At 43.0% G+C, this 21691-nt stretch overlaps 2 protein-coding genes and 1 non-coding gene across 3 annotated transcripts in view; 2 read left to right on the top strand and 1 right to left on the bottom strand.

Moving 5' to 3' along the window:
• The window catches only part of EVI5 (ecotropic viral integration site 5), a 93867-nt gene that overhangs the window by 64120 nt on the left and 8056 nt on the right, over positions 1–21691 (bottom strand). The window lies entirely within an intron of this gene.
• RPL5 (ribosomal protein L5) lies at positions 10861–17152 on the top strand. The gene is made up of 8 exons (XM_064719822.1): positions 10861–10989; positions 11529–11598; positions 11695–11810; positions 13239–13373; positions 13923–14125; positions 14979–15156; positions 16281–16369; positions 16989–17152. The coding sequence occupies exons 1-8, from the start codon at positions 10987–10989 to the stop codon at positions 17086–17088; spliced, it is 894 nt and encodes a 297-aa protein (XP_064575892.1). The 5' UTR covers positions 10861–10986; the 3' UTR covers positions 17089–17152.
• Positions 14739–14835, top strand: LOC135451379 (small nucleolar RNA SNORD21). Its single transcript, XR_010441294.1, has one exon. It is a non-coding gene; the product is annotated as a small nucleolar RNA SNORD21 (small nucleolar RNA).

Below are 21691 nucleotides of genomic sequence, written 5' to 3'. Positions count from 1 at the left end.
GCAAGACAGCAGTTAAGTCAGTCAAAACAACGTGCCTAACAACACTGCTCCTCAGGGCAGCTGAGAGGTGCATCAGAATGTATCCGAGAACTATTTCCAGCCAGCTATCTGAAACCATTGACACACACAGAGCTCGACCCAGACCACTCCTGAGTCCCAGCACCTCCCAGACCTAGGCAAGCTCTCCATCCCTGCTCAGCTGACCAGCCAGGCTGGCAGTCCCCACTGAGCAGCATTCTTTGCCCAATTCACCTCAGCCACTTTTTCAACTCTGCAAAGAGAATTGGTTTCCTTCTTATTCCCAGCATTCTTTGGATGCTGAAATCCAAGTTAGCTCTAAAGAGTACAAAGGTAACCTACATTGGCTGGGATGTATGCCAAACCAAGAACACCATCAGGATGCTCAAGCTATTACTAATTATTATTGATGTGTGATCAAAAATAGAATCAACCAATTGTAAAAATGTGTGTTTTCTCTGGAGGGGGATCACTCAAGAACCTGCCAATTTATCCTAGATTTTGAACACAAATGCCACTTCCAGCCCACTCTTGGGACACCAATTCCTTCCCTTGAAGGAAGGGAGCTATGGCTAGATCTGGAGACAAGCAGGCAGGGGCACATCTTCCTTACCCTGTGCAGGAGGTTACAGGGAACTGAGCAGGTATCTCCCAATTCCAAAGCAGGCACTCACTCAGGCTCCCAATCCTATTAACAGCTACACTGCTCCCAGCTTGCCAAGGAACCCAGAGCACAGGAACTATTCATTGGCTTGTGCCTGCCTAAGGTCATGCAGATCCCTCCTAAAGAAAGGTGTGAATTTTGAATTTGAACATTTTGATCTTTAAAACGATGGGGGGGCACAAGACTTAATTACCAAAGACTCTGTACTTTTACATAGTTTCCACTGGGAAAACAGAACTACCAGCAACTCTCAGCCACCTGATAAGTCAATCAGGCAAGACACAGACCTGTCTGCTGTATCCTCTAAAATACTGCAAAGATAATAAATGTTCACATTGATACTAAACACAGAAGCATGATATGTGGTATATATATATATGCCAACTAAAATATATAAAATTCAGTATCTCAACTTTATGTTTAGTATCCTTAATTAGCTGATGATTACAGGGCTTTATTGCCAAGAGGAATACAATACTGCATTTAGTTTTCCAAATTACTCAAAGGAACACTGCAATGAGGCTGCATATGAAATATTTTAAGTAAGCCAGCTAAAGGTAGACTGCAACATTCCACATTACACACAAATGTATAAGCCTCTTTCCCTGAGAATACTCAGGTAATGTGCATCACCTTTCAGAAAGCCTAATTATGATAGCACTCCTTGTATTTGCATTTGCCAGACAAAATCTGTTTTTTTGAAAAAGGTCTATTTAGATTTCTTTTAAAAAGGTATTTCACTGTACATGTTGAATTTGCTTACTACCTTTTTCCTGCATTTCCCTGAGGAACATTTGTATCAAACAATTATATCTTGATATCTTGATTAACCCACAAGATTACAGGTATCTTGAAATACTGTCTCAATTATTCTAACCACATGACAAAGTAAAAATAACTGCAAGCCCCACACAAACACTACTGTATGTATCATTTGTTTCAATGATTTCTTCTCTTCATGAAAAGAGAAAGAAATTGGAACTTCCAGAATACAGGAAGCAATCTCCATACTACATACAAAAAGAAGTCTGACATAATTGGGTCTGAAACTGTATATGTGGTTTCAAGCCAGTTTTATAGCATTCCACAGATCCAGTCTCCTTCCTGCTCCAAGTTAATAGCATTCTAATATGTGTAGAACAAATTAATCTAACTCAGACAATGACACATGCAGGAGATGTAGCTGGTGAGTCAGCCAGCAATCATGTTCCCTTACAAGCTGAAATCCTAATTGAGGGCTCAAACATGGATTCACTATAAGCTTTATTTGCGTCTTTTACAATAAAAATTCATAACTGATTTCTGCCAAAGCATGAGTGAGAAGTCCTCACTTATGCTCATATTCCTGATTTTTCTTGTGATTTAACCTAACAATAGTAGGAATATCATGGCTACCATTCCCTAGCTTCCATTTCACTTGATACACACTAGCTCTCCAAGTCTTTCTGAAACAAAAAAAATAAAGCAGTCTAACATTTTAGATTGTATAAAATTTAGGCTATCAAAGGTTAGTGTAGTATCATTTTTAAAATTCATCATCTGACTAACATGCCATGGGGTTTTGATGATCCCAGAGAAAGGTAAAGTGGCAGTTCACATCTACAACTAATTTATGAGGTGTTTTAAAGAGAAGCTTCATTAGAAATGTTGTAGCAACCCACAAAAGGTTGAAACCATTGCTAAAAGTCATATGAGTATCATTTCCATCACTGACCAAGTTGTACTAAATTTCATTTCTTTCCAAGAACAATTCCAGGTTTTTAATTACCTCTGCAGTCCAATGTGGTTTACAGTCTGTCAGGCATTGTCCCAGTGTGCTGAGGAGACAAACCAACAGTGCTGGGGAAATAAACAGATACAGTGCTTTTGTACCCAAGGTGGCTGACAGCTCCTCAGAGCTGCAAGAGAAAATACTGATGGACTACACTAAAACACTAAAAATCTTTAACAGAAAACTTCCTTTGTTCTCTTAAACCTCAGTATGCAAAATTTCTTTGCATGTCAATGGCAAAATTTCTCAGCATGTCAATGGCTCACACATGTACTTGAAGGACCATCCCCTTGGCTAACAAAGCAGAGGCAACAATCAGATTAACCAGCTAAAGTAAAATCAACCTTGTAAAGTTTTTTTATGCAATACATTGGAAGATTTAGAGATTTTTGTCTTTTCAGTAAAATGCAACTCAATTATTTAACTGGTGTTCAAGTATCATCAGGCACTTACAAAAGAGCAACCCACTCCAAAGCACACATGTTAATAATTATAGCTTCTTTCTACAGATTTTACTTTCCTACTCATTCCCCAAAGCCTAGCTTCCTCCTGGAAAGGAGGCAGGTCTGGCATCTACACTGCATTAGGACAGAAATAAACAAAAGTGCACAAATGCAGTCAAATTTACTAAAAGCTTTAGGTCCATATTTTGGAAGTGGGAAACAACTGAGTCCTATTTTTAAACATTCACTGACCCTTAATCAAAATCAATGTTTTTAACACAACTCTTCATTTAAAAGGATACAAAATTTACAAGCAGTTCAATTGGTAAGTTTAAAAGGATTTAGTATCTGATGAAAACTTACCATTCCATGCAACTTGGTTTACATACTAGCAGCTCAAGAATTTTCTAGGTCTAATGCTCCTTTTTAGAGACCAGATAAACACAATGTGCAGGTTAGAATCAAAATGCTCATCTCTCATTTATCAGGCTGTGCACAGTTCCCTTCCCAAAGGGATGTATTAAATAAGACTTAATGGAGAAACCAATGAATATAAGCATGTCCCTCATGCAATATGGTCACACTTAAAACTTTATTAAGTACTTCCTAGAAGAAAAAAAAACACATGACAGACGTTGGTGAGACCCTCACCTTCAGGATATTCCTCTCCTTCAAATGATCAGCTAAAAGGCCACCTTTCTATCAGTCATCACTATCCAAAGTGATGGCCACCTCCAAAGTGAAACAGTTTCTAAAGGACTGACTGGTAGCCAGCCTTTCTTGTGAACTACAACTCATTGTAACCTGCAGCTGCTGACAGACAAGAAATAGAATGTAAAAGTTTCAGCAGTGAGAAGCATAACTAATTAGTAATTTCCACATAGGAAAGGTGTCCAAGCTATCCAGTAAACAGAGCAAATATAAACACAGCTGCAAACAGCAGTAGTCAATTCTTCTAACACAATCCATGCCAACATCTGTGGTCCTGCAGTAATATTCAATTTTGCCCACTAATTTACTTGCCATAGCCATGACTTGCCTACACAAGCACTTAGAGCATAACTGGAAGCAGTGTGCTTTTGTGCTGTGGCAGGGTCTCCCTCCATGCTATTCAAGCCTGTAATAGCACTCCAGCAGCCTTCTCTGAGCGCAGCACAGAGAAATCTAATTTTCCTTAGATATTTAATAAAGAAAAGGGAAATGGCTCTTCAGAGAAATGATGTATCTGCTCATCATCAAATGAAGTCAGTTATGTTCTGATTAGTTGGCCACTGACTTCTGCACTTTTATTTGCAAATAAGGGCCTGTTTACTTCTTTCAAAACAGGAGAAGAATGAAAGGAGATCAATGAAACACAGATGGTTTTTTTGTGTCAGCCTGACACCAAGAAGTTCACATAAAAATCCCAGGTCCATTTTAACTTAACGCATCTCATCATGGAATTTAAACTTGTTTTTGCAATCTTGTCTTAGAAAGACTAAGCACAAATCTTTCTCCAAAGGGCTGAGAAATACTTGCTAAGACTTCAGCTAAACCCATGAAGTTCCACCAGTAATGCATTCTAATGGAGAAAAAAATTACTTTGCTCAATGAATATTGAGTTTTAGCTCTGCTGTTTCAGACAGCATAGAAGCTGGAATTACTTTTTACTATGTCTGGAAGTAGTTTACTGCTTGAGCTACACATAGTCCAGAAGAATGCATGAAAAGTGAGACACATAAAACTAACTTTTATACAATAGTTATGTCAACAGCACATGTTCAAAATGTTAGGTTTTGGCTAACTAATAACTTTTTTAACACCCATTTTAAGTGACATTTGATAGTTTTAGCCTTCTGTAACAAAAATTAACAGTAAACTCCTCCAACATCATCTTAGCTACAAGTGCAGGGTAATTTATGACAACAACAATCCACTACTGAAAGACTGACCCCATCTGCCAGCCTGATGAAAACAATGAAAAAAAACCATAGTTAATGCAATATAAGATACTGATGAGTCAAAATTCTAAGACCATGTTATGATGTCATCAAATAGATATTTAATGCTATGCTAAGAATCACTAAGATTTAGACATGACAACAGGCCATAAGAAAACTCAGGTGTTTGGGAAGATCAAGAGCTTACCATATGGCAGAATACATGAACACAGCCTACTAGCAAAATACTAAATTTGGATTTTTCTTTTGTTTTTTTTTTTTTTTTTTTTTTTTTCAAAGGAATGAACCATAGAAGCAAAAGCAATACTGGTCGGAGAAGATGATAAAGTAACAAAACCCACCAGAGACAGGTAAGGTTTGTTCAGGCAAAAGAACAAAAAAATATTTGATGATGGCTTTTGGCTGCTTTCTAAGTTGGAAATTAGGACAAAACAGGTGTCCACAGACATTCTATCGCACCACCTTACTTCTTGTCTAGAATTAAGACTCACCCTAGTATTTTACTTCAACTCCAAATATGCAGCTGCCTCACAGGGACTGGGGAGGATCACTCCTACAGACAATTAGCAAACAAAGTTGGCAGTCACACTGTCAACATCATCACTGTCATTGTGACTGAAAGGAGATCCACTGCCTGAACCCTAGAGCAGGCTCAACACTTCCTAGGCTGTCCCCAAAACACCACTGGATGGCTAAACTGAATAGTTTCCAGAGTTCTCAGCAGTTAGATGACATTAAGACTAATTATGGAAAAGTGACAATTCACTAAATCTGCTGCTCTGAGCAGACTGTTTCTGTGCACACACACACGACAAAAGCACATCACAGCCATGTGTACAATGAGCAGAGGCAGAGCAGGGCCCAGGCTCCATCCATCACCAGCCCCCCATTCCATGCAACCACCACTGGCTGGAGAAGGAAGGGATGCACGATGCACTGCAATGGACAGACTTGAGCAGAGATCACTACAATGAAAGCAAGACTATTCCCAGCTTAAAGGAACCCAAACACGTGATGGGCAGTGTTACAAACACAGAAGGCACAAGGCTGAATTCAGCATGCTGCCTACAAACTTCAGTGACATAGTCAAGAATTTCAGGGAACCCATTTCACTACTTTAAATGACATATTACTATAATATTTACTATCTGCCTTTTCTAAAATTGTTACTGTTTTAATTGGGTCTACAAAAAAGAATTAAGAGTCCATAATCAAGGCAAGTATAGGCTGGTTTAGAAAGCAACATTCATAAACTCAGGGTTAGTTTTTATTATTGTTTCTTGGATCAACTAGAAAAGAATTTTTTTTCTTAGAAACAATGCACTTGACACTTTAAATGCAAATGCTACATTCTGTCTGTTTCTTAAGCATTAGAATTTCTTTTTTCTACAAGATAAGGAAACTTGAGGGTAAGAAAGGGTAAACAGTCTTAAGTATGCATACCCCCAACTCAGCTGTTTTCCTCCTTCTAAATTGTGATATTTGAACCTTGAAATAGCAAAGTAAGCATGAAAGCAAAGTTTTTTCATGACAAAGGACTTGTCTTCCCATTTTTAAAACTTCTCTGTTTACCATCAGTGTTACCCAGAAAATAAACTGACAGTAACTGCTTAGGTATGTCACTTTCTCCATCCCTTCTTCTGCCATAAATCTAGAAGGGCTTTTCTCCTATCTCTTCAACTACTCTAACCACCTCCTGCTTACTTGTTCAAAGCAATTCAACAAGTCCACAGAAGACAAACATATGAAGAGCAATTCCAAAATACCCAACCAAACAAAGCCACATTACCAAAACAAAATATCCAAGGCACTAGCTGTAGCTCAAGAAGTGCTTAAGCCTCAACCTGTGGGAGTGTAGGAAGAGACATGGGAAGGAAGTAGGGCTGTTCTGTTGAAGCTTTCTTCTCCAAACATCTGTTCCTCTTCAAAGTACCGTGGGGCTGGATGGACACTCAGTGTCAATCACTACAGCTGCTGTCAGCCCACTTGATCAAATTCAGGCAATGCTGACTCATAATACTGAGTGCTCTCCTTCTGATCATGCCCTTCTTTCACTGGCTGTCTCTATTTCCTCTCCTAATCCTTACTTGAGAAAGAACTCATATCTATGCATTTCAAAATAAGCCTTAAATCTTTATAAGCATAAATACAGAGCTGTGATCAAAGCTGTCAACTCACACTGGGAAAGGGAAGAGAAATAAACGGGCACATTTAAAAAACCATTTTAATGCTATCTACCAGCAAACCAAACAAGATCCAACTGCCATTTCCTTTAGGTAAACGAAGCAAAGTGAGTTAAAAAATTGTTTTTTGCAAATAATTTGGAGAGAAGTAAAATAAAAAAGAATATTATCTGTCCTTCTCTGTATTAGTGTCTCCTTTCTATGTCTTTTGCAGGTGATCTTTGCAAAAGAAAGCTATCCTAGACTGACATGGAGTACGATGTTTTGATGCAGGCAGTGTTAATGGCAGCACACGCTGGAAATTGAAAACCGTATAAGCCAACTTCTCCTTTGCCACAAAACTGCTTTATCAATGCTGACGATTAGCAGGTGTTACATGGAAGCACGGCCATAACTGAATAACTAAACCTGGAATATGTAAGTAGCCAGAATATTATTATCGACTTTTTACCCTCATTATATAATCACGTTCAGGCTAATGCAGCACGAGTTATCGTTATTTATTTTGAAAACTGAAAATTATCTCGTTTAAGAACGACAGACGCGCGGGTTCCCGGCCCGGCGTTCCGCCGATAAGCCAAGGCAGAACTCGCCCTCTGCAGACAGAGCCGCCGGAGGCTCGCCGAGCCGCGGCCCGTCCCGCGGCCGGTGCCTCGGGGCGCTTCCACCGTGCCCGCTGCCCACCCGTGTCCCGCGGGGCCGGGGCGCGGAGGGGCCGGGACACGCCGGCCCCGCGGCCCCCTAGCCGGGCAGGGCCGCGCAGCGCGGCCTCTCCGCACCCCGCCCGGCGCGGACGCTCCCTGCCCGGCAGCGCCGCCCGCTCCGCCGCCCACCGCACCAGGAGGGCCCGGGCGGGGGCGGCCGGCGCTGCCCCGGCACCGCTCGGCCCCGCCGCCGCCCGAGGGGACGGCGCAGCGCGGCCGTGATCGCCGCGCCCCGCCCGGGCCCGGCCGACCCCCGCCCCCCGCGGCGGGGCCGCGCGCCCGGCGCGCCTCACCTTGGGAGCGCTGCCCGCGGCGGGAAGCGGCGGCGCGTGCGGGCATCGGCGTCCGCGCCCCGCCGAGCCCCGCGCGCCGCTCCGCCGGCCCCGGCTCCCGGGCCACGTCCCTGTCCGCGCCGCGCGCAGGCGCACTGGGCGCGCAGCCGCCGCGAGGGGCAGCCCCGGCCCCACGGGCCCCCCGGGAGGGGCGGGCGGCGGCTCTGCCTCGCCGTGCTGCCTGCGGGCGGCCGGAGCCCGCGGGTCCGACGGCGGGAACCCACCGGCTGCTCCCGGACGGTGTCACGGCTCTCCCTGCGGGTCTCGGGGCTCCCGGTGCCGTACGCTGGAAGGCCGGGCGGCGAGCCGGCTCCGCAGCGTGCGGATCGCTCGCGTGCTGCCCTCGTGCGGGTCGCCCGCTGTGTCACCGCCGCCGCCTCCGCACGGCCCCGGCCCTGAGCCGAGCCCCGGCCGGCCCCGGGTCGCGGCGTCCCCGCCGCCCGCACTCGCTCCGGCAGCGGCACGGAGCCACCGCGGCGCCGCCGCCGCACGAGGCGAGGCCCCTGCTCGGGTTTGGTGTGGTCAGAGTGTCTGCCCGGGCATCTCCATAACGCCGGCTCTGCGCTAGGAACTGCGCACGGTAACGCGCTCTCCGGGAGCGCCACCGCCTCGGGCTACACGGGCCCGTCCCTAGGCTCATTTGTCTGACACGTTTCAGCCAGATGCCGATTAGGTTACACAAACAGTTGAGACACTGTCTGCCCGGAGCTGCTCCCCATCTAATAATGAGCCCATTCGCCATTGTCATTCTGCAGTGAGTAGAGACTCCTAGACTAAACCATACAGAAATTTTCATTTGGAAGAATTCTAACAAGACCTTTAATAAATAATTTTAATTTAAAAATATTTATGAAAGTAATTCCAACACTACCAGAATACATACTGTACTCTACAACACTACTTCATAGCCAAGTATGCAGAAATACATTCTTTGAAAAAAAAGTATGCAGCAATAGCAAGGATAGGCTTTCGCCAGGTCTTCAGCCAAACTTTTCTCATTGAAATAAGGCTGTCACTCCTGCAAGAACAGCAAAAAAGATCCGAAACAATTACTACAAGTGACCACAAGGGTCAGTCCAGTCACAGACAACAGCCTTACTGCCTTGGGTCCTCTGCAGACAAACAGGGAGAGCGTTTGTCCTGCTTGCAGGAGATGCTGCTCAAGCATCAGTTTTGCCAGTCCAAGAGACTTATAAGTACTTGTCATTGCTCTAAAACCCCTGCTTGATCCCTTGCTCTCCAGAATACACCTAAGTAAAAATACCACATACAAGAGAAATTGAGAAATAGCTTTAAAGGAATGCTTTTCCCCCTATCAACGTGACATGAATAAAAGGTACTTAATTAAAGCATTGAAAATACTAGCTTTTACCTTAACGTGTTCAGGGTGTGTATGAATAGCAGTCACCCTTCCAACAAACATTGCCACTAAAAGCCAGAGGGAAAAAACCCAGAAGAGCCATTCTCACTGAATTTATAAGAGATGCTGGGGTGGGGCTAATAAACCCAGCTGGGGTCTCCATCTTGCAGGGTGGCAATGAGCAAGAAAGCATGTGGGTGTGTCAGGTTAATAGGCTGACTTTTGCCATGGCGAGCTATTTGAGGAGTAAAAAGCCTTTTTACAGAGAAAAATAAGAAATTGATTTTGTTTTTCCTTGTTTAACAAAAACTAACAAGTCTTGCTTATGATGTCATTGTCTGTGAGGCATTTGTCATGGAAGTAATTGCCCAGTAGTAGCAGCAGACTTTTTGAAGACTATGGATTTATATGCCAGAGGGGAGGAAAAAAAAGTGTTCTGCTAGAGATACTTTCTGTACAAATTGAAAAGCACATAGAATTCTGAACTTTCTAAAATTCATTCTTAGACCACAGAATCATTTTTCAATTAGGTTGAAAAGATCTCCAAGATCATTAAGTCCATCCTTTGATCATCACCTTGCCAGTGAGGCCAAGGCACTAAGTGCCACATCCAGTCATTTCTTGAACTCCTCCAAGGATCGTGACCGTGCCACCTCCCTGGGCAGCCACTTCCAAAGCCTAACCACCTTTTCAGCGAAAAAATTCCTTCTGATGTTCAATCTGAACCTCCTCTGGCACAGCTCAAGGCTGTGTTCTCTTGTCACTGGTTGCCAGGGAGGAGAGGCAAATCTCCATCTTGCTACAACATCCTTTCAGTCAGTTAAATTACTTCCGAAGCTGGCAGGTCCCTACCAAGTAGGAACCATGCTGGTATTTGTCTGATGTAGTAAACATTTATTTTTTTCTTTAATTTTCTTGGTTATTTATATCAAAGTATTTTTTTTTTAATACTGGCTTATGTGTAACTAGCTAAGTGGATTGTTTGTATTTTTAGTGAAATGAATGAGCATAACCAGACAAATGCATCAGGAATGAAGATTCACTATTGCCTGCCAATGTCGAGAAACCTAATGCCATTTGACCTGTTTGATCCAGTGTATATATGTGTGCAAGTCTGCATTCTTGCTTTAATGCATCAAATATCAATAATCCCAAGCAGCTATAATTTATTGTAGGGACAGTATTGAATTGAGATTTTGTTTGGTTTGATGTTATTAATTACTTGCTGCTTGATCGGTTGTGAGAATTTTCCCTAGAAAATGACGGGAATTAAAATCCTATAACATATACATAAATGGTGACTTTTTAAAGGATCAAATCCATGGATTGTTTTCCGTTTAAGACCCCTTCTCCGCGCTGCATCTCTGGCTGATGCGGTGGCGCTGCTCGCACCGCCCGCGCTCGGTCCGCCGGGCCGGCAGGGGGCAGCACGGGCCGAGCGCGGCCCCGCCCCGCCGGGCAGGGCAGGAGCTGCGGCTGCGCGGCGCGCGCGGCCTTTTCCCGTTTGCTGCTGAGCGCAGTCGTTGTGCGGAGCGGGCGCCGGCCTCAGGGACCGGACAGTGCCTGGCACGATGGTCGGTACCGGCACGGGGGGGGTCGGCGGCATCGCGTCCGTCGTTCCGCGGCCGCCGCGCCGCGCTGTCCGCACGGATGGAGCCCGATTGTCGCGGGCTCGGGGCGGCCGCCCGGCGCCGGCGTGGCAATGGCTGCCATTCTGAAGGGGCTGCGCCGCGGCGGTTTGAGGGGCTCCAGCGGGGCCCGGCTCGGCTCCGTTACCGGCTGCGCTGTCCCCATGGGCCGCGGGGTCCCACCGGCGGCTGGGTCGGGCCGAGCCGCCGGGCCGGGGCTGATGCAGCCCCCGGTGCCCTGCAGCAGCCGCGCCGGGCCCCGGCGTGCGGGTGTCGGAGCGGCTGAGGGCGGGGGGCGGCGGGGGAAGCGGCTCCGTGGCGGAACGGGCCAGAGAAATCGCGGCTGTGCGGGAGTGACAGGAAATGAGCGCGGTCATTGCTCCTGTCCGTGCGGACGGGCCTTTTTTCATGGCACGTTTAGTTGGAATGGTGTTGGCTTACAGGATTATATGTTAATAACACATAGTTTATGTTTCTTATCCAAGGGGTTTGTGAAAGTTGTCAAGAATAAGGCGTACTTCAAGAGATACCAAGTGAAATTCAGGAGAAGGAGAGGTATTATTAAATTGCCTGTAACACACAATTAAATGTCCTTGGTGAATATTCTTGGTTTATGCATGCATTTTGCACACTGCAACTGTTATTTTTCAGAGGGAAAAACTGACTACTATGCTCGGAAACGTTTGGTTATTCAAGATAAAAACAAGTACAACACTCCTAAATACAGGATGATTGTGCGTGTTACCAACAGAGACATCATCTGCCAGGTAAGGCCCGCCGTGTTTGTGCTTACCTGCCAGCCTTGCAGGTGAGGTCAGCACAGAGAGGGAGGCTTGGAGCACCTGGGGTTTCTTAGGCCGGATCTGCGCGGTGTTTGCATTGTAAAACAGCTCCTTAGAGGAGGACAATCTTCAGTGTTATCACAACTTCAGTAATAAACCGTGTGCATTGTAGAAAAGAAGTTCTGCATGCGTTAGCACTTTTGCTGTGAGGTAATTTGTGTGTAAGATTGTACTGCTTTAATGATTCTGGGCTAAGTAGAACATTTTGGGGAGAGGGAAGATGTCTCTGAGGGGGTTTTTTGCTATATTTAAAGGGCTTCAAAAAGAGGCCTTTTATGCTTGGCTGAAGACAACCAAGTTCACAGTGTGACCTGTTAACCTGCATTGACTTGTGTTATGTCTAAGGGTTCTCTTTTGAGAGTTCTATTTCTGTGTTGTGTGGCTCACATGAAGCTCTGAGGCTTTATGATGGCTTTCCTGTGAGATTGAAGGAGGCTTGTAAACAAGAACAGGCACTTTTTCATGCTCATTAGGCTGTGGTTGTGTGTAGCATCATATGCAGTTCCTCACTGTGGCTCACTTTTATTTAATTTTTAGACTGTTTTAACTAATTTTTAAGTTTAAAACTGAGGAATGCCTGGTTTATAATAAATAGTTGTTGTTGAGTGCAAAAAGGAAGCAGCTAAGTTTAACTTGGTTTTTCATAGAGTAGTTATCTGATGAGAACAGTTCAGTCATTAATGAGGTTATTTTATCTTTGAAACTCAAAATGAAGATCAACGGTTGCAGGGGCTTACATCTGACTGAAAGTCCTTTTCCAGTATGTCAGAATCCTGCAGAAATGGGATGACATTTGGATGTAGAGAGGAGGTGTGAGAGTCAAAAGGAGAAGATTCTATACCTGAAAGAAACAGCAGAAACCTGATAGTCCTGCTGTCCCACAGGAGACCCTGGGATAATGATGGTCTTAGACCATGATTAATCAAATCATTCCATAAAGTTACTAACAGTGTTGACGTGCTGCTTGTATTTTTTGGGATGTATCAGAAAATGGGACAGAACTCATCCCCATTCATAGTGATTCTTTGAAAGGTTACTATTATAGGCAGCTTCTGGCCTGATTTATGTGGAAGGGTAATAACCAGTTGTTGCTGACAAACATTTTAGCTGGCCTAATACAGGTTTCATTTCTTTGTGTCTACTTGAGGAGTTGATGACTCCTTTTGCAAAAACAAACAAACAACGTGGGGAGACAGGAGGGGCAGAACAAACAAACACCCCCCCAACAAACCAAAGCAGCAACACTCCTTGAGCTTGCATGCAGAGCTTGGCAGTTTTTGCACACTCGGACCCAGCATGGCTTGAGTAGGTGTCAGAAGAGGAGCAGGGAGCCCCAACGTTTGTGTGTTGCAGATTGCCTATGCCAGGATCGAGGGGGACATGATCGTGTGCGCTGCCTACGCCCACGAGCTGCCCAAGTACGGCGTCAAGGTGGGGCTGACCAACTACGCTGCTGCCTACTGCACCGGCCTGCTCCTGGCACGCAGGGTACGTACGGGCACGCCTGGGGCTGCTGCTCCTCGGGGAACGGGGACACCCTTCCCTCAGGGCTGTGGCAGCCCACCGAGTCCTGGGGGCTCTCAAAATCAGAACTTGCGCTCTTTACCATCACGGATTTGATGTGGCTTGTGGCTGTCGAGTCTCAGGGAGAGAGGTCTGACAGCATGCAGGCTCAGCTCCAGCAGCCCGCTTTTATGCCTCAGCCCTTAAGTTTGGTGGAGAAAGGGAGGGAGGAAGGATAAAAATGTAAGAAATGCACCTTGTAGAGTTCAAAAATATGTAAACAGCGGCCATCCTTTTCCACAGGGGTTCATGAATATGTTCAGTGGTGTACCTGTAGGAACAGAAGGTTGGAACTTAACAGACACACCTACAGTGGTGGTTGTTAAGAATCTTTGTTATTATTATTGGGTACATACTTTTTGTAAAGAAATTTGTTCAAGACATGATTCTACTGCAAATTCACATTTTAAAGTAATTCTAAATTAATATCAATAAATGGAGGTAATTTCAAAAGTGTGCTTTCTTTCCTCACAGCTTCTGAATAAATTTGGCCTTGATAAGATCTATGAAGGCCAAGTTGAAGTCACTGGCGATGAATACAATGTGGAAAGTGTGGATGGCAAGCCTGGTGCTTTTACATGCTACCTGGATGCAGGTCTTGCCAGAACTACCACTGGAAACAAAGTCTTTGGTGCTCTGAAGGGTGCAGTGGACGGGGGGCTGTCTATCCCTCATAGGTAATGTGTGTTACAAAGAATTTCTTTGGGGTTAGCCTGAGATGCTTATGTATGTGACAGTCTACTTACACTAATCAATTTATGCTGGAATAATTTTGTACTGACATAGTAATAGTTATGTAATTAGATTCTGGGTTTGAAGGTTTTTTGTTGGCTGGCTTTTAATCTACAAATGCAATTCTGATAGTGCTGCTGTGAATCCTACAATTGTCGAGATGTTACAAAATTTGTAGTAACTAAAGAACTATCTTGTTGCTTTTACCAAAAGTCAAGAGAATGCCCTTATCAGATCTTCAAAAGGGTATTTGCTTGGTGTGAGTCTTCACCAAGTTGTGTGTAGGTGTTAATTTCATTGTGAAAAAATTACTTACCAGGTACAAACCCACTGGTACTTGCTACAGTTGTCAGTACAGCAGTAAGTCTGAGCAGTCCACCTTCATTTAGAATTTCCACGTGGATATTTTGTCTGTTACCTAACAATGGTATTACAGCTGAGTGCTGCTTTCTGGTAGCAGCAGTGGAGTAAGAAACTATTGAGATCTTTTGTGTGTTTTGCTACCCTCTCCCATGCTGTCCTATTCTTGGCTGATTGTCCAGTTGTTTTGAGTTGGCTGCTATGTGATGATACTTGCAGTGACTGAACACGCTGTAGTTGGTCCTCAGCGTGTGTCTGATGTACTGCAGTGTTTCAAGACGGGACTGATGGCAGCTGAGATTAATTTAAAACATCCAGTTTTTATAAGAGGGTCCTATCCCTCAGTTATCTGTAGGAGAATCTGATGTATGAGTCATTTCAGTGTGCATCTTAGCCTCTGCATTGAGCCTTAATGTGACTGTCCCTGCTGTTTGACAGCACCAAACGTTTCCCTGGCTACGACTCGGAGAGCAAAGAGTTCAACGCTGAGGTGCACCGCAAGCACATCATGGGCCAGAACGTGGCCGATTACATGCGGTACCTGATGGAGGAGGATGAAGATGCCTACAAGAAACAGTTCTCCCAGTACATAAAGAACAATGTAACACCTGATGGGGTAAGGTTCATCCAGCTGGAGCTCGGGAATTTAAATGGAGAAGCTGATAGGCACTTCTCTAGTAATGCAAATACGTCTGATATGTCGCATTGTGTGACTCACGTTGTATGTTACCCATGCAAAGAAAATATTTTTTCGTTCACTAAGGGCTCTAATATTAGTGTAGAACTTCTGAAAGTGGAACCTTTTTGCCTGCTGTGAAACTTTATATTCTGCCTATAAATCAGACTTGACCTAAATCTGTGCTGGACCACTTTCCCCCCCTTCCCAAAAAACTAAATAAGAAGTTTCTGTACAAACTCTCTACTCTTTCCTTATCCTGCCCCACAGTCTGTCATTTCTGCCAATGTAGTGCTTGTACCATGGGTGAGCATGTGGTTGTGGGTCACATCTGTGGTACTGTTTGTGTGACCCTAGAAGGGAGTTCGCCTATTCCAGGCGAATAGAGAGAGCCCAAGGTAGCATTTCATGGAGGTCTAGACTGTAATACACTTTATTTTAGTACTGCTTCACACTTTAGTTAATCAAATACTAGAAGATGGTTAGGAATGCAGAGGTGGTTCTTCTAGTTTTTCCAAGTATTAAACTCCTTCCAGATAGCTTGTCCTGCTGCCTCTAAAATTCTTGCTTGGTTTTCCTAGTAAGTGATCTTGCAGCTTTAAAACATAGCTCCCTCATACCCCTTTTTAGGCTACAGCAAACTTCATTCTCTTATCCCTTCATTTCCATGGGGTTTTGGGGTTTTGATAAATTTACCTAGTTGCTAGTTTTTTTCGAACAACTTATAAAAAGAAAGTAATGTAAATGCCAACTTCATCTGCTTTCTAAACAAATAGTAGTTATAGCTTGCATTCAAACAAAGTGAGGCTAGGATTTAGGTCACTATATAGACACTTCCTCTTTGCATATCTAAAAAGTTTTTCACAGCTGAGATCTAGTGGTCTTAATTAACCACCAGCAAAGATATTCTTAAAATTTGTGCCATTATGGAGCCAGAGTTGCCTTTGGGATAGAGCAGCATTTCTGCATGCCTGGGGACAATGCAGGCTCAGGGATCCTGGATTTCTGATAAACCTACAACTGCACCACTATGCTAAATTTAATTTTTTTCTTTTTTTCCCAAGATGGAAGAAATGTATAAAAAAGCCCATGCTGCTATACGGGATAATCCAGTCCATGAAAAGAAACCCAAGAGGGATGTCAAGAAGAAGAGGTAAAATTCTCATTCTTTCTAACATCTGTGTGACTTCTCTGTTGGACATACCTTAGTTACAGAGAAACTAGTAATATAGTTTTGCAGTTCTGTCATTAGTTCTGTGTTCTGGACCAGATTAAGATACAAGCAGTTCTGTATAACTTCAGAGTTAAATTTAGCAGCAGGAATATAAAATTCAAGAGCTCTTAACTATTTAAAAAATCAAAGTGAAGAGTGTTTGTGGCTTGAATAGCTGGAACAGTGTGTACCTTCAGGTCCCAATGTTTTCAGTGGGAAAGCTGCTTCTCTTCAGCTGAGAGCTCATTGACTATTTTGTCAGTACCAAACTATTTTGATTTTTAAGGGTGTGTGGGAAAAGAAATCAAGACACAGCTGTTGCACTGGGCTTGATAATGTCTATGCTTCAGTCATAGAGAATACAGAGTTTACCTCTAGAGAAATTGGAACTGTCCAGCCATGCTTTTTGTGGTGTTTTTAACTACAGCTTTAGATCATTATGAGGAAATAAAGCTTGTTACAGAAGTGGAACTATATTCTCGTTGCACTCCTACACACAGTTGTGTTGCACTGCTACTTTTTAGCTTTGGATCTGCTGCTCACTGTGCTTCCCTTCCAGGTGGAACTGTCCCAAGATGTCTCTTGCCCAGAAGAAAGACCGCGTTGCTCAGAAGAAGGCCAGCTTCCTCAGGGCCCAGGAGCGCAGAACGGAGAGCTAAGACAACTTCCACAGTTTTCTGTGAAGCTTTGGAAAAAGAGGCAATAAATTTATTGAGGAAGCAACTGCGTAAGACCAGCTTATTTATATAGTTTATAAAAATAGAGAATATTTTTATTCTTTTTATTTTTTATTAGGTATTCTATACCTGAAAGAGTTCTTTTTCTCCCCTCTCAAAGTCCTGTGTGAATTGAGTTTTCACAGAAAAGAGAGGTGACAGACTGCAAAGACCAAGGCTGCTGCATCAGAATTACTTCTATAAGAACGAGGAAGTAAATTCAATTAATTTTTGGCATGGTTAGTATCAAGAACTAAGTATAAGAGTTTGCTACTTCTAACTAGAGAAAGATTTTTTTTTTTTTTTTTTAAGGCTGTACCTGTATTTCACAATTCTTTCAGCATACTTCCTGTTTGGGGGGAGTCTGGATGTAGCTTTGGAAAAGGCCAGGAGCAGTCACAGAGGTTCTAAAGCCTCTGCCCAAAGGTAACCTTAGGCTTTCAGGCACTTGCCACCTCCAAGCCTTGGCTGCTACTGAATCAGGTACTGTCTTGAGCTGAATACTCCACATGATTTAGTTGATAAGAGAATTCACTTCAAGTTGCATATACAGAGTAAGTACAGAGGCCTTGTTAAGGAAACATTATGAGACACCAGAGCCTTTCCCCTTGACTCCCCACACACTCACCAGACCATGTTCCCTTCCAGTTCACCCCTAGGGTTCCCTTAGCAGAGCACAGAAAATCTGGTCCCACAAGGCAGTTTATTCCTGGTGCAGGAACAACTGGAGATGGTTCCTCTGAGGAGCACCCCATACCCCATGGCTTTTATATCCTCACACTGCCTGCCCTCCCTGATGCCAGTGTGGAATTCCTCAGTCTTCTCCTGCCTCCCCTCTCTGTGTCTATCCACCTCACCACTCAGCAGCTTTCATCTCCTTATCCTAAAGGGTGGCTCCCTCCCAGAGCCCAATCTGTGTTTCCCTCTGCAGGCTGAGCCACCTGGAAGAGAAGCATTCCCCACCAGTTTTGTCCTGCCCTGCTCCTTTGCCTCCTGCTTCACAGGCACTTACTTCTGTGTGCCAGTAGGTTTACACTAGACTCAGACAAACTGTTTGCACAGTTTAAACACCAGTAATGCAGGCTACATGGAGGAATGTTTTGCTGTAAGGTACTGGTAGTTGGTGTAAATACTGCTGTTGAAAAAAAAGAGGCCTGTGATTTATTGTAAACAAAAGTGTATTTTTTTTCCCAATGAAAGCTTCAACTTTATGCAACAGTAATAAAAATGAAGATTGTGTACAACAAACTGCACTATTAAACATATTCTCCAGTTAAGATACCCAATGATGTTGGGTATTTTAAATATCTGCCCAAGTAGCAGTCACTGTCAGATTTCTCCACAAGAACATGACCACTTTACACTTTTAGTGCATTGCTGGTTACGAATACTTTTTAGTTCATAGTTGGAGCACATTAGCAAGTTCAAGACAATAATTAGCATGAGCACAGTATTTCTTAAATTAAAAGGCTGATGTTCACAGAACAATCTTAACCCAAGCTGCATATTATTACATCTGGTATGGACAAATTACTTTATTGTGGTCCTGTACTTCAGTATCATCATTCTAGGAATGCATTTAAGACAGGATCCCTACAGCAGTTAACCTTTCAAATACTTAAAACTTGTTCTTACCTCTGCTGAAAATGAATTAAGGGTCCAGGATTCAGAAGTATACAGATGTCGGCCATTAAAATCATAAAGATTGAACAACTTTATACCTAAAGCATTTAAAAATTAAACATACAATAGGTAAGTATTGGCCTATAATCAGGTGTATTATGGACATCCAATTCTGCATAATTATGAATACAGATGTAAATCTGAAAAATGCAAGGGTGAAGATTTAAGGTGGTAGAGTGGTCATGCTTTGTGGCGTGCCAGGATCAGGTGATGTTTATTTACTCATGACTTGAGCCTTAACAGTGACTCATAGATGCTACTAGAAAAAAAAGAATAGTATCACACTGCAGCTCACTTAGTAACAGCTAGGAAAGAGCTGGAAAATAGCTCATAGGCTCCCATTTGAGCAATATTGCACAATCCTGAACAATCCAGCTTCTGTCCTAAAATTCAGGTCTAGCTCTTGCTTACATATTTCCTGCAGTAGTTAAGAAGATTGAAGTACAGGTCTGTAGCTAAATGTGGAGGGACCATTAAGAGACAAGACTATGCACAACTATTGTTTCTCATGTCATACAGCAGATTCCTGCGCTGTGCAAACTTTTTAACTGGTTGGACATGTCTGCTATTCAGTATTTTTAAAAATTCAGTTTTCATGCTATAGCTTAGTCCACAAAGTCCTTGTTTTTCACTGTTTGCTACAGCTTAATTTGGGTTAAAGGTTTCCCCTGAAGTTTTGAAACAGAGAGTGGTATTGCTGCTAAACCATATAAATGACTTTAAGAAATAGTACTCTAAAATTGTTGGCTCCCACAGGGCTCACCATACAATGACTTAATTAAAAATGTTGAACTACTTAAACATTCAAGACGTAAACATGAGGTAACAATGTGTAAACAGAATCTGATTTGTCTCATATTACAACCTATCCATTCTAGAATAAAATTATAATTTTCCACCATTAAAAATTATTTAATGTGCAAATTCTGCCATGCCAAGGTATTAGTAAACTTCAATCTCACAGTTCAGTTTATTCATAACAGCAGCTTGGACTTGGACACATTACTTGCAGTAGTGGTGATTCTTCATAAAACTACTTAGGAAAGAAATCCTCTGCAGGTATTTCACAAGTGGGCAGTGTTTTTCACAGAAATGGAAGATGTTGTCTCAGCTGATGGCACAGTGAATATTTTCATCCTGTTCAAGATCTGACAAAGTGCACAGAACAGTCAAGCATGCAGAGTTCTTGTTTCTGTAACACAGCACTGAACAGCAGGCAGCCTTCTGGCCTCTGCCGGGTCCTTCAGTGGCGTGTTCATTCTTAGACAAGCCCTGTCCTGAGTTACTGACTGAAGGGCAGGACTGAAAGAACCATTAATAAAATCTGAGTAAAGAAATATCTTTTTAAAAAGGTGCAGATTGTTTTTATCAAATGTCTTGGGCCACCTCTAGTGGCAGGCATCAATATTCTCTTCTGCTGGTGAAGAAGCTACGAATCATTTGTATGAGAAATTTTCTTCCACAGTAAAGTTTTTAAGTTATTGAGTATTAAAGAATGCTCCATTTCCATCTGATTTGCTGTGACTTTAAGGGCAATGCACAAGTACAGTTGTTTCTCTAGTTCTTCATGGATATCAGAAGGAGCACCACGAAGCAGATAGTCTTTAAGGAGCTGACAAGCTTTTGCTAAGTTTGGCTGAATTACTTCAGTGGTACATCTCATTTTGCTTTGGTCACATAATGTTCTACAGTCTGTACCATAAACGCAGTCCAAATCTGAGTCGCACTGACGATCTTTAATTATTTCCTTCAAATTAATTTCTGGCACTATTTTTCTCATGTCCATCATTTTCAAATCATATTTATCATTATATCCCAAGTTTTTGGCACTTGTATCACACATAAGAAAGTTTCCGTAAGGTCCGTGGAAAATATCTTCCACAAATTCTAAAAGCCCTATAGCTATTTTTGCCTTTCTTGGCCATGATGGAGTGAACCACTGGTCCATGCTTCTTCTGAAGCCAGAGGGAATGAGAAGTTCTATCATCCATGGAAGGCTGATTCCATAGAGAGAGGTATATTCAACTCTTTCGGTCACATAGAGATCCCCACAAAAACCCATCAGCTTGGGAGTATGTTCTTTATCCTGCAAGATGACCATTAACAGAAACTCTTCCAGCTGCAGGAGTGCCCATGCAGATTTTGCCTCTGGCAAAGAGACTCTTCCATCTTTGTTTCCATCAGCGAAAGACAGGATGAGATTAACCAGTTCTGAAAGATTCCCTTGTTCACCCAGTTTTGCCTGAAAGCAACAAATGAAAAAGATTAAGTATGACTTCATTAACTACTCCCAATCCATCTGTCACTCTGCCTCTGTTACTCTCCTTCTATGAATAATAGGAAAAACTGGCTATGTTGTGGTTTTCATTGGTTATGGATGTAACAGGACCTGCCATCAGCTGCCTGCAGAGCTTCCTTTTTTTTCTGCTTTCATAGACACTGAGCATACAGTCTTCTGAGAGAACTACCTTTCTTTGCACTTCAAAATGCAAATATTAAAATTCAATCATTGTTATTGATCAGATCAGGCTTTAGAAAAATTGTATCAAGTAGCTTTTTCAATGTTCTCTAAGAAAAAGTATGAAGAATTCAAAAATTTAGATCAGGTTTAGTTTGCAGCTGATTAGACCTTAGAAATGTAGAGGAATAATGTTATGAATTACATTTGGTCCAATTGCTAAGGGTACCAAGACAAAACTGAGTACAAATCCCATAATTACACTGAAATGCTTAGTTTTGTTAGTTGATGTAATCACCTCCATTGTAGGACTACAGAGAAAAAAAGCCATTGCTGGAATCAGAACTATTTCATTTTCAGCTAGGCAGATGAACTTTTTCCAGATTTTCCTTAAAACTACCTTAA

The sequence above is a fragment of the Zonotrichia leucophrys genome, chromosome 8 (genome assembly GCF_028769735.1).
Source record: "Zonotrichia leucophrys gambelii isolate GWCS_2022_RI chromosome 8, RI_Zleu_2.0, whole genome shotgun sequence".
Lineage (NCBI taxonomy): Eukaryota > Metazoa > Chordata > Aves > Passeriformes > Passerellidae > Zonotrichia > Zonotrichia leucophrys.
Note: the sequence above shows the minus strand (reverse complement) of the source record. Positions and strands in the feature narration are given on the sequence as shown.

Excerpts from the sequence above, each read along its gene's own strand:
- RPL5 (XM_064719822.1), top strand. Across the intron at positions 11,599-11,694 it reads GAAATTCAGGAGAAGGAGAG|AGGGAAAAACTGACTACTAT; the intron begins GTATTATTAAAT and ends GTTATTTTTCAG. Across the intron at positions 13,374-13,922 it reads GCCTGCTCCTGGCACGCAGG|CTTCTGAATAAATTTGGCCT; the intron begins GTACGTACGGGC and ends CTTTCCTCACAG.